Source organism: Neophocaena asiaeorientalis, unplaced genomic scaffold (assembly GCF_003031525.2).
Source record: "Neophocaena asiaeorientalis asiaeorientalis breed wild unplaced genomic scaffold, Neophocaena_asiaeorientalis_V1.1 scaffold262, whole genome shotgun sequence".
Taxonomy (NCBI): Eukaryota; Metazoa; Chordata; class Mammalia; order Artiodactyla; family Phocoenidae; genus Neophocaena; species Neophocaena asiaeorientalis.
Window position 1 is genome coordinate 268,980 of NW_020174374.1, and position 18,847 is coordinate 287,826.

General features: G+C 35.1%; 1 protein-coding gene and 1 non-coding gene across 4 annotated transcripts in view; one reads left to right on the top strand and one right to left on the bottom strand.

Annotated features, from left to right (window-relative positions):
• The window catches only part of LOC112407142 (eukaryotic translation initiation factor 2 subunit 3-like), a 34,941-nt gene that overhangs the window by 2,011 nt on the left and 14,083 nt on the right, over positions 1-18,847 (top strand). For 2 of the 3 annotated variants that reach the window (XM_024756311.1, XM_024756310.1), the window contains exons 3-11: positions 327-454; positions 545-666; positions 7,938-8,032; positions 10,141-10,299; positions 11,209-11,343; positions 13,127-13,221; positions 13,482-13,626; positions 14,594-14,763; positions 16,310-16,482. In XM_024756311.1, the coding sequence (XP_024612079.1) occupies positions 327-454; positions 545-666; positions 7,938-8,032; positions 10,141-10,299; positions 11,209-11,343; positions 13,127-13,221; positions 13,482-13,626; positions 14,594-14,763; positions 16,310-16,482 (1,222 nt within the window). The remainder of the gene's footprint in view (positions 1-326; positions 455-544; positions 667-7,937; positions 8,033-10,140; positions 10,300-11,208; positions 11,344-13,126; positions 13,222-13,481; positions 13,627-14,593; positions 14,764-16,309; positions 16,483-18,847) is intronic. The other variant, XM_024756312.1, reaches the window with a different exon arrangement.
• LOC112407147 (U6 spliceosomal RNA) lies at positions 10,599-10,703 on the bottom strand. The gene has a single exon (XR_003004691.1). It is a non-coding gene; the product is annotated as a U6 spliceosomal RNA (small nuclear RNA).

The window sequence follows — 18,847 nt, forward strand, 5'->3', positions numbered from 1 at the left end:
TTTCTAATTATACAAAATTTTGTGTGTTTTTCAATGAATGTTTATTTCAAGTGAACTACTCTTTTTCAGAGTAATAACAAGTTGAGTAGCTTATGTTACACCAAGTATGGTTTTTAAATAAAGTTTTCAGGTACATGGAAAGTTATTTTTGGTCATGTTTCAGAAAAAGTTTTGCGTTGAAAAGAATACATGGAGGTGGAAAATGAAATTACTGGTGCTTGTAGGTTGAAATATTTACAATGAGTTATGCCTTTTGTTTTTCTAACTTTACTGAAATATTTGGTGTAATGGAATGCATGTAAATTAATTTTTTTTGGTTTTTATAGGTACAATTGGTCATGTTGCCCATGGAAAATCTACTGTTGTAAAAGCTATTTCTGGAGTTCACACTGTCAGATTCAAAAATGAACTAGAAAGAAATATTACAATCAAGCTTGGATATGCTAATGCCAAGGTACATAGTATACTGTGGAAGGACAAATCATTTTACTTGAATTTTTAGATATGCAAGTGACAAATTCAGTTTTTTCATTGAAATTTTTAGATTTACAAACTTGATGATGGAAGTTGTCCTCGACCAGAATGTTATAGATCTTGTGGAAGTAGTACACCTGATGAGTTTCCTACAGACATTCCAGGGACCAAAGGGAACTTCAAACTCGTCAGGTGATCATTTTTGTGTTAAACACACTTTTTTGTCTTGTGCTCATGGAACAAGTTAATTGAGAATGTAAACAATGATTCAAACCTAAGCTTGATACAGATGCATTTTTGCCAAAACATTTTCTAGCTAAGAAATTTACAGTTTACAGCAGTCACTAATTACTTTTTTAAGTTTGTTGTTATGCACTAAAAGCTAGAAAAATAAATTGAGAGGCCAGTTATTTAAATCTAAGCTAAAATATGTACATGTGGGTTCTATAAAGAATTAACAGAATAAAATAATTACATTTAGTGGGGTTTTTTTTTTTTCCAGGCTTCCTTTGTTTCTTTTTCTTCAGAGGAGACCAAAGATTTTCTTTATTATGTCTTTTTAATACTTTTGTCTGTCTCTATCCATTTTTGGAATGTTTTTGTGTGTCTTAATTCCTCAGAACCCTGACGTCCACCAACCAACACATGTAGATATTAGAATTACCTAAAGAAGTTTTAGATCATAAGGACATGAATATTCAGTTTTTGAAAATGGTAACAGTTTTGAAAGCATAGTTATTTTTGTTTGTTGGACTGCCCTGAATTAGGCTGGCAATTTCACTTAGTCTTTCAAGACACTAGGAGCCCTTGAGCAAATTTCTTTTTTGAATGACAATTTTCATTCTCATAACACAAATGTGGTTTCTTTAATGTTTTATTGTTTGTTTGTTTAAACAATTTGTTTTGCTTCACATGACTACAGTTTTCCGCTTTCTATGAAAACATCAAAAATCTCTTAAACTTTTTTCATACAAATTTTAAAAACTAAAATTACTCAAAATCTATATTCTTCTATGTTGCTGAATTTTTTTTTTATTAAGATCAGGCTAGACCTAAAATTATTAATCATTGCAAATGTAACTTTCTTTCATTTCCCAACAGCTCTGCTCCATATGTTTTCATTTTAAATTTTGAAATAATTATAGTATAACAGGAAGTTGGAAAGATAACATAGAGGACCTACATGTCTTTAACTCATTTTGCCCTACTAGTTAATAGTACTATATCAAACTACAGTATAACATCAAAACAAAGAAATAACTGTTGATATAAAGTATGTATATGCATCTACCTTATTTTGTCACATTTCCATTTGTGTAACCACCAGTACTTTCTGGATAACAGAGATATTACACAAAGATCACTCCATTCTCCCCCACTATTCTTAATGCCTGGGAAATACTAATTGTTAACTTAACTATAATTTTCTTATTTCAGAAATGTTGTATACATTAAATACAATATATTGCTTTTTGAAACTGACTTTTGCACTCATTACAATATTTTTGAGAGCTGTCCAGGTTTTTGAACATGTCTGTAGTTCATTCTCTTGTTTTTTTTAATAGACTTTTTTAGAGAGTTTTAGATTGAAATCAGTATTGAGCAGAAGGTACAGAAGATTTCTCATCCTCAGTGTACAAACATAGCCTACCTCATTTTCAGCATTCCATACCAGAGTGGTATATTTTTTACAGTTGATTCACCTGTTTTGACAAATCATTATGATCTAGAGTCCATGGTCTATGTTATGGTTCACTCTTGATGTTTTACATGCTGTGCATTTGCAAAAGTTTTTGACATGTATTCATTGTTATACTGTGATACAGAGTGGTTTTGCTGCCCTAAAAATCCTCTGTATCCTGTGTATTCATCTTTCCCTCCTTCGTAACCCCTGGCAACTACTGATTTTTTTAATTGTCTGCATAGTTTCCCTTTTCCAGAATAGTAAATAGTTGGAAACATGCAGTATTTAGCTTTTTTAGATTGGCTTCTTTTACTTAATAGTATGCCTTTACTTTCCATATCAATTTGTAACTGGTAACTCTTTCTTTATACCACTGAACAATATTTTGTTCCCTGGGTGTATCACAGCATATGTATCCATTCACCTACAAAAGGACATCTTGGTTGCTTTTAAGTTTTGACAGTTATGAATAAAGCTGCTATAAATCTGCATGCAGGTTTTTTTTGTATGTGGACATAGGTTTTCAACTGATTTGAGTAAATAAATACTAGAGTGTATTTGTTGGTGCAGATGGTAAAAGGATGTTTGATTTTGTGAGAAAGCACCAAACTCTTTCAAAATGGCTGTCCTGTTTTGCATTCCCTCTACTAATGAATGAGAGTTGCTGTTTTTCCACATTTTGCAGCATTTGGTGGTGTCAGTATTAGGAATTTAAGCCATTCAAACAGTTTTTTATGTGTTTATTTTTTTAATTTGTATTTCTCTGATGACGTGATGTGCAGTGTCTTTTCATGTGCTTAATTTCTGTCTGTATATCTTTAGTGGGGTTAGGTCTGTTCAGGTCTTGAACACATTTTTTAACTAGTTCTTATTTTGAGTTTTAAGGGTTATTTGTGTATTTTAGGTACTAGTTCGTTGTCAGATATGTCTTTTGCAGATATTTTCTCCCAGTTTGCTTGTCTTTTCATTCTCTCTTTTTTTTTTTTTTTTTTTTTTTCCAGCCTCTCCCTGTTTTGGCCTCTCCCCCACATATGTTTTCATTTTAAATTTTGAAATAATTATAGTATAACAGGAAGTTGGAAAGATAACATAGAGGACCTACATGTCTTTAACTCATTTTGCCCTACTAGTTAATAGTACTATATCAAACTACAGTATAACATCAAAACAAAGAAATAACTGTTGATATAAAGTATGTATATGCATCTACCTTATTTTGTCACATTTCCATTTGTGTAACCACCAGTACTTTCTGGATAACAGAGATATTACACAAAGATCACTCCATTCTCCCCCACTATTCTTAATGCCTGGGAAATACTAATTGTTAACTTAACTATAATTTTCTTATTTCAGAAATGTTGTATACATTAAATACAATATATTGCTTTTTGAAACTGACTTTTGCACTCATTACAATATTTTTGAGAGCTGTCCAGGTTTTTGAACATGTCTGTAGTTCATTCTCTTGTTTTTTTTAATAGACTTTTTTAGAGAGTTTTAGATTGAAATCAGTATTGAGCAGAAGGTACAGAAGATTTCTCATCCTCAGTGTACAAACATAGCCTACCTCATTTTCAGCATTCCATACCAGAGTGGTATATTTTTTACAGTTGATTCACCTGTTTTGACAAATCATTATGATCTAGAGTCCATGGTCTATGTTATGGTTCACTCTTGATGTTTTACATGCTGTGCATTTGCAAAAGTTTTTGACATGTATTCATTGTTATACTGTGATACAGAGTGGTTTTGCTGCCCTAAAAATCCTCTGTATCCTGTGTATTCATCTTTCCCTCCTTCGTAACCCCTGGCAACTACTGATTTTTTTAATTGTCTGCATAGTTTCCCTTTTCCAGAATAGTAAATAGTTGGAAACATGCAGTATTTAGCTTTTTTAGATTGGCTTCTTTTACTTAATAGTATGCCTTTACTTTCCATATCAATTTGTAACTGGTAACTCTTTCTTTATACCACTGAACAATATTTTGTTCCCTGGGTGTATCACAGCATATGTATCCATTCACCTACAAAAGGACATCTTGGTTGCTTTTAAGTTTTGACAGTTATGAATAAAGCTGCTATAAATCTGCATGCAGGTTTTTTTTGTATGTGGACATAGGTTTTCAACTGATTTGAGTAAATAAATACTAGAGTGTATTTGTTGGTGCAGATGGTAAAAGGATGTTTGATTTTGTGAGAAAGCACCAAACTCTTTCAAAATGGCTGTCCTGTTTTGCATTCCCTCTACTAATGAATGAGAGTTGCTGTTTTTCCACATTTTGCAGCATTTGGTGGTGTCAGTATTAGGAATTTAAGCCATTCAAACAGTTTTTTATGTGTTTATTTTTTTAATTTGTATTTCTCTGATGACGTGATGTGCAGTGTCTTTTCATGTGCTTAATTTCTGTCTGTATATCTTTAGTGGGGTTAGGTCTGTTCAGGTCTTGAACACATTTTTTAACTAGTTCTTATTTTGAGTTTTAAGGGTTATTTGTGTATTTTAGGTACTAGTTCGTTGTCAGATATGTCTTTTGCAGATATTTTCTCCCAGTTTGCTTGTCTTTTCATTCTCTCTTTTTTATTTGTTACGCGAGCCTCTCACTGTTGTGGCCTCTCCCGTTGCGGAGCACAGGCTCCGGACGCGCAGGGTCAGCGGCCATGGCTCACGGGCGCAGCCACTCCGCGGCATGTGGGATCCTCCCGGACCGGGGCACAAACCTGTGTCCCCTGCATCGGCAGGCAGACTCTAAACCACTGTGCCACCAGGGAAGCCCCTTTTCATTGTCTTGACAGTGTCTTCACAGAGCAGAAATTTCCTTTCCTTTTTTTTTTTTTAAATTTTTTTGGCCACACCTTGCGGCATATGGGATCTTAGTTCCCTAACCAGGAATTGAACCCACACTCCCTGCGTTGGAAGCGCAGTCTTAACCACTGGACCACAAGGGAATTCCCAGAAATTTCAAATTTTGAGATGCCCAGTTTATCAGTTCTTTTCTTTTGTGGTTTGGTATTGTGCCTGAAAAGTGATCACCTTATTCAAGGTTATCTGTGTTTTCTCATATGTTATTTTCTAGGAGTTTTATAGTTTTGTGATCCTTTTGAACTCATTTTTCTACCAGGGACAAGGTCTCTGCCTAGATGCATTTTTTTGCATGTAAATGTCCAGTTGGTAAAGCACCATTTGTTGAAAAGACTGTCTTTGCCCTTGTTCCATTTTGAGAGATCAGTTAACTCTATTAATGTGGATCTGTTTATTGGGTCTCTGTTCTGTTCCATTAATATGTTTAACTGTTTTTCAGATACTGCAGTTTCTTAATTACTGTACCTTTATACTAAGTCTTGAAGTGGCCTAGTGTCCTCTAACTTTGTTATTGTTGTTCAGTACTGTGTTGGCCTTTCTGAGACTTTCACCTCTGCATATATAAACTTTAGAATCAGTTTATTGATATCCACAAAATGACTGACTGAGATTTTAATGGGGATTGCATTGAATCTGTAGATCAGTTTGAAAAGAACTGACATCTTAACAATGTAGAGTCTTCCTGCCCATTAACATGGGATATCTGTCTATTTATTTAGTTCTTTGGCTTCATTCATCAGAATTTTGTAGTTTTCGTCATATAGATCTTATACATATTTTCTCAGATTTATACCTAAGTATTTTATTTTTGGGGATGCTAATGTAAATGATTTGTGTTTTTAATTTCAAATTCTACTTGTTCATTGCTGCTATTTAGGAAAGTGATTAACTTTTATATATTAACCTCAAATCTATAGTCTTACCATAATTACTTATTAGTTTCAGGAGTTTTTTTTGTCGCCTTTAACAATTTTTCTACCTAGGCAGTCATGTCATCTGCAAACAAAGGCAGTTTTATTTTTTCATTTCTAATCTGTATACCTTTTATTTCCTTTTCTTTTGTTTTTATTATACAAGCTGGGACTTCCATTACTGTGTTCAAAAGCATTGGTAGGGGCTTCCCTGGTGGTGCAGTGGTTGAGAGTCCGCCTGCTGATGCAGGGGACACAGGTTTGTGCCCCGGTCTGGGAAGATCCCACATGCCACGGAGTGGCTAGGCCTGTGAGCCATGGCTGCTGAGCCTGCGCATCCGGAGCCTGTGCTCCTCAACGGGAGAGGCCACAACAGTGAGAGGCCCGCGTACCGAAAAAAAAAAAAAAAAGTGTTGGTAAAAAGGGACATTTTTGCTTTTTCCTAATCTTAGTGGAGAGCATTGAGTTTCTCACCATTAAGTATGACATCAGCTGTAGGGGTTTTGTAGATACTCATTATCAGCTTGAGGAGATTAGCCTCTGTTCCTAATTTGGTGAGAGTTCATGAATGGGAGTTGGAGTTTGTCAGATGCTTTTTCTGCATTTATTTGATTATGTGATTTTTCTTTAACCCGTTGATGTGATGGCTTACATTAATTGATTTTCAGGTATTGAATCAGCCTTGTATACCTGAGTTAAAACCCACTTGGTTGTGGCATGTAATTCTTTTATCCATTGTTGGATTAGATTTGCTAATATTTTGTTGAAGATGTGAATCAAGTGTGCATGTGCATAGACTGTTGAATTCACTTTTGTGCCATTTTTGTAAATACAGTAGTTTTGCACAAAAACAAAAAAAGTTCCAGCAAGGTTTATTGTTGGTGTATATAAAGTTATTTTAAAATTTATTTGGAGAGATGAAATTAAATAGCTACAATTTTGGTAAAGAGTAAAATAGAAAGAGTTAGTCTGCCTGACTTCAAAGTGTATGTAGCTGTAGTAATCAAGACTAGGTATTGCTAGTGAAGGGAGACACAGATCAGTGGAACAGAGTTAGAAAACCCAGATATGGACCAACTCCAATATGTCCCAACTGATTTTTGACTAGGGTGCAGAAGCAGTTCAGCAGAGGAGGACAGGCTTTTCAACAAACAGGTGATGGAACAATTAAAAATAATTCTAGTTTTAAACATAATGCCTTGCATTCAAAAGGTACATTTTCTTTTGATGTTTGTGTGTACTCATACATTTTGAGTGCATGCTCGAAATATAGACACATTTGAGTATTAAATGGATCAGATAAAACCATAAAAACTTTTAGAAGAAAATGTAGGTAAAATTTTTTGGACAAGGGACTTGCTCTGATGTTTTTAGATATGGCAAGGTACAGTCCATGAAAAAAATTAGTAAATTTTGTACGTCAAAATTAAAAGATATTGCTCTGCAAAAGATATGTTGGAAGGGTCAAAAGACATTCTACTGACCCAGAGATAACATTTGTGAACATGTCCAAAAGGAACTATAACATACAGCTTTCAACTTAACAGATGAAAATAAATGATCCCACTAGACAATGGTCTAAAGATTTGGATATTGTATTTGGTAGGCAAATAAACACATTTCTTATAATTCATTGTTCGGCTTTCAAATCAAGAATATTCCCAGTTTATTATTGTTATTAGTTTATTATTCCTATTTATACACTCTATAAAGTCAGTGTCTTTTTCACTTTGATTGGATTGGGAGTTATCCCAAGCTTATTACAGCCTTGTCTTTAGGTAAGTTATATCTGCATATAGTTAATTTTATCTGCTTTGGAACGTATCGTCAGTCATTTTAATTTCAAACGGGTAGTGTCATTTCAAAATTCTGGAAGCATCATGTTTTGTAGCCACTTTGCAGCAAGGTTAATTTCTTTCAAAGTGATTCAACTTTTAGAAGTCTGCGACTTGCATGATTAAATGCTAGTTGATCTTAAAGCTGATTGTTATTTCTTGATTATTAGACATGTTTCCTTTGTTGACTGTCCTGGCCATGATATTTTGATGGCTACTATGCTGAATGGTGCAGCAGTGATGGATGCAGCTCTTCTGTTAATAGGTAAATAACATCAGAATTGGGTTGACAAATTAGTGTGGAGCCGATCCAGCATGGAATATTTAAAGGGGAAGAAGGGTCTCTAGTGACCGTAAATGAGAATAAACTGGTCATCCAAATTAGTATCCATGCCTGCTTGCCAGCAATCATGAAATACTAAGCAAGTTAAACTGGAGCTTATATCTGGTGAAATTCTTAGAGTAGTGAGGGAAAAAAATATATTTGTAAGACAACAATGCATTTTCCTACTATCTTAGGATTTTTAATATAGTAGTATGAGGGGATGGGGAGAAGGGTATTTTTCAAATATTTCTGAGCGCTCCACAGCAATATTGACATAATGGTGTTTTTTAGATGCACATTCATGTGAAATGCTGAAATCAAGAGGTGTGTGAAGGTTTTCAGAGCTGGGAAGTTTTTTGTGCTTTCTCTGTGAGCTGTCAAGAGATTTTATTACTGGAGACTACATGAATTTTAGGGTCAAGTGTAAAGTTAGAGAGCACTTTCTCCACACAAGACCGCTTTTGTTTCTGACACCCAGTTGCAAATTCAGGGACTTCTGTAAATCATCCTTAAAATTTGATAATTTATTAGACTTAAAAAACTCACTGAAAGGTGTTTTACTCACAATCACAGTTTATTATAGGGAAAGGTGCAAAATTAAGGTCAGCCAAAGGAAGAGACACAAAGGGCAGAGGCCAGGAGGGTTACAAACATGAAACTTCCATTGTCCTCTGTGCGGAGGCAGAGATTACTCTCTTGGTATCATTATGTGACATTACACGTGAAATATTGCCAACAAGGAAGCTCACCTCAGTTTTGGTGTTCAGAGTTTTTATTGAGGTTCCATTACATACATATGAGTGATTGATTGCCCATGTGGTTGATTTTAATCTTCAAATCAGCAGAGACCTCATGTCTTCAATCCCCATGGTTGGTGTTTCTGGAATGGCCAGCCTGTTTAAGGCTATCAAGTATAGCAGACTCACTCTTAAGATTTGATGTATTCTGCTCCTGTCCTGAATAAGGACACTTCTATCAGAGATGACATGGCTTATCTTCAAGAAGCCCAAAGGCAAGAACTAGACCTCTTTTGGGGCAAGGCCAAATGCTTTATTTTATAAGGCTATGCTTTTCAACAAGCATTCAGAATGGGTTTGGAACAAGGAGATGGGAGATGATCACTGGGGTACTAGACAAAACATAGTACTTTGTAATACGTTGTTATTTTTGCAGGTAGTGTTTTTCCCTTTTGTTAAAATGAATAGCTGTGTTTGTTGTCTATTGCTCTGTAACAGTGTACCTCAAAATGTAGTAAGTAGAAAAACAAACATTTAATCACTATTTCTGTGGCTCAGGAGTTTTGCTGTCTCGGCTCGGTCTCATGAAGTTATAGCCATCTGTCAGCAGAATGCAGACTTGTTACCTCAAGACTTGTCTGGTGCTGGAGAGTACACTTTTTAAAAGTTCAGTCATGCCTTGGTTTCTCCTCACATGGGCCTCCATAAGCTTCCCGTCTGTCCTAGTGATGGATCTTTGTTTGAGAGAAACAAAGAACTTCCAGGTTGGAAGCCAGGGTCTTTGTAACCTACTTTGAGAAATGACGTTCCATCTCTTTTGCAGTGTTGTCTTCATTAGATGTAGGTCATTAGATCCATCCCACATTTAAAGGGAAAGATTTCACAAGGGTGTGAATGCCAGACATGGGGATCATTGAGCCATTTTTGTGGTTGTCTACATTTGTGGTTGGTTAATTATTGTTCATAAGACTACATTAAGCAACTTTTCTACTCTTAACTATTCTGGAGCCAGAATATCCCAAAGACTACACAGAACCAGAGGGGCATGTGTTATGCATGAGTAAAAAGCCTTTAGTGCAGTCTGAAAGAAGCCAAACTAGCTGATTCCAAGGATTGTGCATAGCACCACGAATAGGAGCCAAAAGACTCGGGAATCCAGGGCAGTCTGTCATTGAATTTAAATGTGCACACAAAGACACTTGGCACTGGTGTCCAGGAATTTGCTTTAAGACATCCAAAAGTCTCTATTAGGTGAGAACTAATTCTTATTACTCATCTTTTTTGTGTTTTAATTCTTCATAATCAACTTAGCTGGTAATGAATCCTGTCCTCAACCTCAGACTTCTGAACACCTGGCTGCCATAGAAATTATGAAACTGAAGCATATTTTGATTCTACAAAACAAAATTGATTTGGTAAAAGAAAGTCAGGCTAAAGAACAGTATGAACAGATCCTTGCATTTGTACAAGGTAAGAAGCTGCAATTAATAAATGCATGAATCAAGTTTTAAGAATTTAATTATCAAAAACAAAGTGAATCTGTGGGTAGGGTACTGAGCCCTCTTTCTCTGTTCTACTTAAGGCGTTTGTTGCTTTTAGCCAGTTTATAGAAGCAGTGAAATTTGTTTCTGAGTTTGACGTGCTTAAAGTACATATTAGATAGAAAAGAAGTTATATTCTATGAAGGTTACCAGGTGGGCTTTTTTCAAATGGAAACACATTGCCTTTTTTTTCTTTTTTTAACTGTATAACAGATTGATTATTATAATAAAAATATGGAGTACTTCACATTTCCATGTCATCCTTGCATTGGAGCCATGTTAATATTGTCTGTATTATTCTAGTTTAGGTATATGTGCTGTCAAAGTGAGCACCAGTCTGATGTTTCTAAAATTCTTTCCCAGTGATAGTAAAATGAATGAAAGTGGCTTTTTTATATATGTTGGTGTGTTTTCGAATTATTTAGACTCTCATTGAGAATCTGTTTCCCAAACTGCAACTGACAATGCTTTCTTTAACCTTTAGTGTCCCTTTCTGTAAAACATATTATTTTCATTTGGGGAAAGACATGATGCAAATTATTTTTTACATTTGACTTTTATTTGTTAGATAGGCTGGCTTTATTAGCCAGATTATGTGGTAAAGAAAAGGAAAAGTTGTGTCTATAAAAACTCATTTGGTCCATTCTGTTGACTTCTTGATTGACATTTAATTAGAGAGAAAAAACACTGTCATCTTTCTAAACAGGATGATAGCATGGCATATTTTGCTGACATCTGTATATCTATGTCTGGATATCCATGTAATAATCTTTAGTAGTCTATGGGACAAATTCTGTAAAAATGACAAATTTGGATCTTTCTGAATTTTGTCATATAGGTACAGTAGCAGAAGGAGCTCCTATTATTCCAATTTCTGCTCAGCTGAAATATAATATTGAAGTTGTCTGTGAGTATATCGTTAATAAAATTCCAGTACCTCTAAGAGACTTTACTTCAGAGCCCCGACTTATTGGTAAGGACTTAACCTTTTGGCCTTTAACGGTTGACTCAGTCTTTATGCATTGTTGATTTGCTTTTAAGGACACAGAGGCAATAGTAAATTGAAGTCTTTATGTGCTTTTTTGAATTTTAAAATAGTATTGAGTTTATGAAAACCAAGGACAACATTCCATTTTGAACTCAGTGGAGTGAATGAAAGTTTATCTATTAAGATAGATTGATTCTAAGATTGTATTGGCAGTGCTACATTGGTTGGGAACAGACTCCTGAATAAAATAGGAATATTAATTTTTTTATTATGTAATTGAAATTAGACTAATACAGTGTTCTTTATGTGGAGATAATGTTTTAGGCAGAAACAGGACATTAGAATTTCTGTACAAATGATTTCACCATACTTCTGGTGAAGATTTTCATGTTCCTTTTACCTTAAGCTTACAGTACCAAAACTGTAATTACGTTAAGTTTGTGGTTCTTGCACACAATTTGTAGAAAACTTCAGCCTTTCTGGGCACTCTTCTTGGCCTCCTGTGTGTTTTCTGGAGAATGTTCTTTTGAGTGATTCTGAAGCACACTCTTTGTTAAGTGTCACTGTTCTTTTTGTAAGTTACATAGTCCTAGAATTATTTTGTAGTTTTAAAACTAAATTTTTATTACGTAAGTTGTAATGTAAAAGTATATAAAAGAATTCAGTCCCACAGCACTGATAACATGTATATTTCCAAACCTCTTTTTGTTCATAAAATCACATAAACATATGTGCATGTGTAGTCTATTTTTTTTTTAACATTTACTTATTTGGCTGTTCCAGGTCTTACTTGTGGCATGTGGGATCTTCATTGCAGCATGCAGGATCTTTAGCTGTAGCGTGTGGACTCTTAGTTGTGGCACATGTGGGATCTAGTTCCCTGACCAGGGATCAAACCTGGGCCCTCTGCATTGGGAGCACGGAGGCTTAGCCACTGCACCACCAGGGAAGTCCCTGTATAGTCTTTTTTAATGACTTAAGATTGTACTCTGGAGATTAATTTCATAGCTAATTCTTTTTGTAATTGTATGTGAGGACCAATGTAATAGTTTGCTAGGGCTACCATAACAAAGTATCACATAATGGGTGGCTTAAACAATAGAAATTTATTTCCTCACAGTTATGGAGGCCAGAAGTCAGACATTAAGGTCCTGGCAGATTTGGTTTCTCCAGAAGCCTCTCCTTTTTGGCTTGCAGAGGGCCACATGATGGTTTTTCTCACATGATTTTTCCTCTTTGTGTGTGCATCCCTGGTACCTCTTTGTCCAAATTTCCTGCTTTTATAAGGACACCAGTCAGATTGGTTAGGGCCCCTCACTGATCTCATTTTACCTGAATTACCTCTTTAAACACCCTGTCTGCCCATAGAGTCAGATTCTGAGTTACTGAGTCCAAGGGTTAGGGCTTCAGCATGAATTGTGGGGAAGGAGGCCATAATTCAGCCCAGAACAGTCATCCCTTCACTTAACTGTATACATAAAGAGTATTTATTTGTCTTTTCTTTTGTAACAGTCACATTAGACTCCAAAAGATAGATAAAGCTTAAACATGTCACTTAACTGATCAAGTTATTTTCATTTTTCCAATAGTTAAGAGCACGGTAAAGCATTGGAATAATGATATTTCCCCACAAACTCAACTCTGAAGTGTAGATCTTAATTGGCTACTTTTGTAAAAAAAAAATAGTAAGTTAACTTAATAAACATCTAATTTAAATAACATGATGAGCCTTATGGTTTCTTTCCTTTCTTCCTTATCCCCTTCCCAGTTATTAGGTCCTTTGATGTCAACAAACCTGGCTGTGAAGTTGATGACCTTAAAGGTGGTGTGGCTGGTGGTAGTATTTTAAAAGGAGTATTAAAGGTGAACTTGATTTTGAACTCTTGTTATCTAGGGGGGAAAAAATGGTAAAAACAAAATCTCAAAATTAACTTTAAAAACACTTATTGTTTTGTTTCCTGTTTTATGTTTTAAGTATGTCTTTAAAGCATATATATCTTCTAGGTAATTGCTAGATAATTTAGTGGTTATTGTGTTTGGCAATCTACCACTTAGGACTCTTAACCATGTAAATGGTAACTGTGTTGCCCCACATATTTTGATTACTCACTTGCATGTTTCAGGTGGGCCAGGAGATAGAAGTCAGACCTGGTATTGTTTCCAAAGATAGTGAAGGAAAACTCATGTGCAAACCAATCTTTTCCAAAATTGTATCACTTTTTGCGGAACACAATGATCTTCAGTATGCTGCTCCAGGGGGTCTTATTGGTAAGGATTTCACTTACATTCTTTCGATAGTGGCTATTCATGTCACTTTGTGTGAAATGGATTATCTGAGAGTCTGTATCTCTGATTAGATATTTTAACTGAATATGAAGGAGTGGATGGGAGGTATACATGTAGTTGAATTGTTGATTATACATTATAAAATGATTTTTTATGTTTGTTGAAAAATACTTTTAGGGAATTCCCTGGCGGTCCAGTGGTTAGGACTGAATGCTTTCACTGCTGTGGTCCTGGGTTCAATCCCCAGTTGGGGAACTAAGTCCCACAAGTCGTGCATTGCCACAGGGTGGGATGGGGAAAAGGGGATACTTTTATATATAAAGAATACATTTTAGTTTCATGAATAAGTTCAGTAATGAGGATTTTATGATTTAATATTGAATATATTATTATACTCTTTTATTTACACTGTTCTTGGTTGCTTTTTATGTAAATTTTTACAAATGGAAGGTTGCCTATAAATTTGCCTGTTTTCTGTATATGATGTGGGTGCAGTTTTTTGTTTGGTTGGTGTTTTTGTTTGTTTAGGAATAGGGACATTCAGAGAACGTTTTCTTGTAACTTTTTATTGCATCAATGTACAAACACAACTTGAAGTAAACATTACAGACTTTGTACTTTTCAATCTTTATTAAAACAATATCTTATTAAATGAAATTTCTTTTGAGGTAAGCAGATATCTCATTTACCTTTATAATTTTTTCTTTATAATTTAAATCAAAAAGATTTTTTTTAGTCTTGAATTTCTAGCAACAGTTTTTCCCATTCTTGTATTTTTAGATAAAGCAGGGATTTTAATTAGGAATTTATGGGATTTTGGTTACGTAGCTGTTACATGGTATGAGTTAACAGGGTTAGAATATGTAGAGACTTGTACTGGTTTGACTAATCTTACAAACATTTTAAGAAAAAACAAGTTGGAATATGTAACGTTTATATCATGTATTAGGAGTTGGAACAAAAATTGACCCCACTTTGTGCCGGGCTGACAGAATGGTGGGGCAGGTGCTTGGTGCAGTTGGTGCTTTACCTGAGATCTTCACAGAATTGGAAATTTCCTATTTCCTACTTAGACGACTTCTTGGTGTACGCACAGAAGGAGACAAAAAAGCAGCAAAGGTAAATGAGACAAAGTATGATGTTTCAACCAGTTTTGTTTCATTGTCTTACACAGTGGAATTACAAACAAAGAAAAGGTGTATAATCTGGAAGTTTCTTTGTAGCAACCAGCCATAAACCAAGCCAGAGTTTTGTTTTGTCTTTTAATGGAAAAAAGTGTTTGTGGCACATATTACAAAGACTTAATATTTCTAGAATACACTTTATTTTAAAAAGTAAGATTTTGTTGGCAAAGATACACAGAAATAAGCACTTAACCTTTTTTGGGAAAGTATAAATTTGTAACGTATTTAAGTGTGCAAACAGTGTCCCAGCAGTTTCATTTCAGAGTTATTTTAAACAGCAGTAGGAAAATGACATTTTAAAAGGAATGAGATCCATAATACATGTTTTGACATTAAAATATCTGATGATATAATAAGCTTAGGGAGAGAAACAGGTGGCAAAAGAGTGTTATAGAATTCTTATATTAACTTTTTAACACTGGGCTTTTTCTAGTAACTAAGTCTTCTTTATATCTCTTTCTTGCTATCAGATTCTATTCTCCACGTTTTCTTTAGGACTTAGGATTGGTTGATGGGTTGCTTAAAATTTTTACCTTTGTTTCTTGAAAGATTGAGTATCAATCCATACAGTACTCAAAATTCTGTATGTATGATTGTAAAGTCCTTTTTATGTTAGGAAAAAACAATGGTCATGTGAAAGGAATTGTTCTGGATGTGAATTAAGTGCTTATAAAATTTACATGTCAATTTTTTTGAGTTCCTTTAATATTTATATTTCTTACCCTCTGACTTAATGAAACTTGAAGCCCTTAAAAACACTGGTCTGAATTTTGACATGAGACTGTAAGTATAGACAACAGCAGTAGGCAGTGTAACAGTTAATAATTATGGTAGTACGTGTTATCCAGTTTTATAGAGGCCAGGAAGTTTAAGTACCTAGTTAACATTACATGAATGGAATTAGGCCTTCAGAACCCACTATAAACTATGTGTTTTGTTTTTCTTGTCTTGCTGCACTTTTCAAGAAATATTGAAATTCTTTTTTGTTTTTTTATTTAAATTAATTAATTTGGTTGCACCGGGTCTTAGTTGTAGCAGCTGGGCTCCTTAGTTGCACCACTTGGGCTCCTTAGTTGTGATATGTGAACTCTTAGTTACGGCAGGCATGTGAGATCTAGTTTCCTGACCAGGGATGAAACCTGGGCCTCCTGCATTAGGAGCAGGGAGTCTTATCCATTGCGCCACCAGGGAAGTCCCTGTACATTCTTTTTGCTTGCAAGTCTCTTCAAAATTTTAAGAGTTTCATTGACTGATCTATGCTATACTAAGTAGCTTAGAATTAGACCTTGTGTATATTCAGTAAGTGCCAAATAACTAACGTTTTGTTTGGACACATATATAGTTCAAATCCCATTATAATGTAATTTGTGCAGAATTTTTTTCCTTCATAGTTTATTTCTAGCAGTATTTGGTAAATTCTCACTTCATTTTGGAAAGCCGTCCCTTCATTTAAGGATTTTTTTCTTAATTTATTTCCCTAGGTGCAAAAGCTATCTAAGAATGAAGTGCTTATGGTGAACATAGGATCCCTTTCAACAGGAGGAAGAGTTAGTGCAGTAAAGGCTGATTTGGGTAAAATAGTTCTCACTAATCCTGTGTGCACAGAAGTGGGAGAAAAAATAGCCCTTAGCCGAAGAGTTGAGAAACACTGGCGGTAAGTTTGTCAACTTGTCCACCTTTCATTCAAGAGCAACGGCACATTTTCTTCTGGTATATTAGTTCTTAATGATGTATAGACACGCACAAACACATTTGTCCTTGAATTCAGTGGTTCTCATGGCTTTAATTCTCAGGTGTGTATTTGGATCACTAAAATCTATATTTCCAGCACTGATTTGTAAAGTTGCAGTTCACTTTTTTACTCCAGGTATTGCAACTGGCTTTCCTTTAATCTCAGACAGAATCTATATAAAAGCAAGCAATTCCGAATTAATATTGCCATTTTTTTTGACTTTTTATATATGTACACCATTCATATTATTACATGTGCACATACATAAGCATACACCTTAGTTTTTATGAACCACTGAGTAGGTTGCATAACCTGGAGTTATTAATATTTCAGTGTGTATCTCCTAAGAGTAAGGATATTCTCTTATACAGCTAGTTCAAAACTTTTAATGTTGACAAAATACAAAAACCTGAACTCATTCCAGTTTTGTCATCTGTCTCACCATTGTACTTCATTGAATTTTTCTTGCTTCACCCCAGGATCACATATTTCATTTCCTTTTCATGTTCCTATAGTCTCTCTAATATGGAACATTTTTAAACGTTTTTGTCTGAACATGAATTGACATTTGAACAATACAAGCCAGTTAATTCATAGAATCTTCCTCAATTTGAATTTTGTCTTATTAGATTTAGGTTATTTATTATAAACCAAAATGCTATATAGTTTGTGTTGTGTCTTTATCAGGAATCTCAAGGGCACAGAATATCTGGCTGCACCTAGATGGTGAGGTTAATTTTGTTCATACAGTCAAGACATCTGATTTTTCTTTTGTAAAGTTTCTCTTTTTATGCTTGCACTAATGAAGTCTATGATGAGAACCCTTAAGACTGCAAATAGCCTGCTTCTCATCAAATTGCCTACCCCTTTGCCACTTGATTATTCTTGCTTGAATTGTGCTTTGTTCTGGAGATAGCATAACTCTGTGCTGCTTCTCTACATTTGCCATTCCTCTTTTCCTGTTTATTGTTTACAGTGGGTTATGATCCGTTGCTGTTTATTTTGGTGCTCATAACCCACATTGGCCAGTGGGATTCTGTTCCGTTTCATTCTTTTTTTTTTTTTTGCGGTACGTGGGCCTCTCACTGCTGTGGCCTCTCCCGTTGCGGAGCACAGGCTCCGGACGTGCAGGCTCAGCAGCCATGGCTCATGGGCCCAGCTGCTCCGCGGCATGTGGGATCCTCCCGGACCAGGGCACAAACCCATGTCGCCTGCATCGGCAGGCGTACTCTGTACTGCTGCGCCACCAGGGAAGCCCTCTGCTTCATTCTTGTGTTCGCTTGTGGGATCTTAGTTCCCCAACCAGAGATTGTATCTGGGCCCAGAGCAGTGAAAGTGCTGAGTCTCAGCCACTGGACCACCAGGAATTCCCTGTTCCTATGTTCTTATGACTTCACCCCATCATTTTTCCTTTGTGTATATTCTATAGATTTGTTGTTGTTGGATTACATATAAAAACTTAAACATTAAAACATTTTATGCAAAACTGCTAACAGCTTAGCTTCAGTTACATACAGTACCTTACTCTTTTTAAATATTTATTCATGCACTTAATGCTATTGATGTGACAAATGAATTATATATTTGCATATTGTATTTATCATTACTTCTTACATTTGTGTCATTTAGATTCTGTGCACCAGAATTAAATAATACAGGTTTTTATATTTGTGTATTTCCCTTTACCAAGTGAGCATTATATTTTCATAGGTTTTTGTGTTGCTGAGTATTATCTTTTCAGTTCAACTTTTGAAGGACTTATTTTAGCATTTCTTTAAAAGCAGGTATAGTGATAATGAATCGCTCAGCTTTTATCTGTGGAAGTCTTCATTTCTTCATTTTGAAAGCAGCTTTTCAAGATAGTATCCTTGGTTGGTAGCTTTTTTCTTGTAACACTTTGAATATATCATGCCACTGTCCTTCAGCCTGCAAGTTATCTGCTAAGAAGTCTACTGATAATCTTAAGGAAGTTCCCTTATATGTACTGACTGTCTTTTCTCTTGCAGTTTTAAAAGTCTCTCATTGTCTTTGGCTTGGACAGTTAGATCACAGTGTGTCTTGATACACTTCTCTTTGGGTTATCCTAGTTGGAGGGTTTTGAGCTTCTTATATATATTCATGAACTATTACAGTCATTATTTCTTCAAATAAACTCTCTGCCCCTCTCTTTTTTTGCTACTCCCATAATGCATGTGTTGATTCTCTGGATGTCCCATAAGTACTTCAGTTGGTGTTTACTTTTCTTTGTTTTTTCTTTTGCTTCTCAGACTCAATAATTTCAGATGAC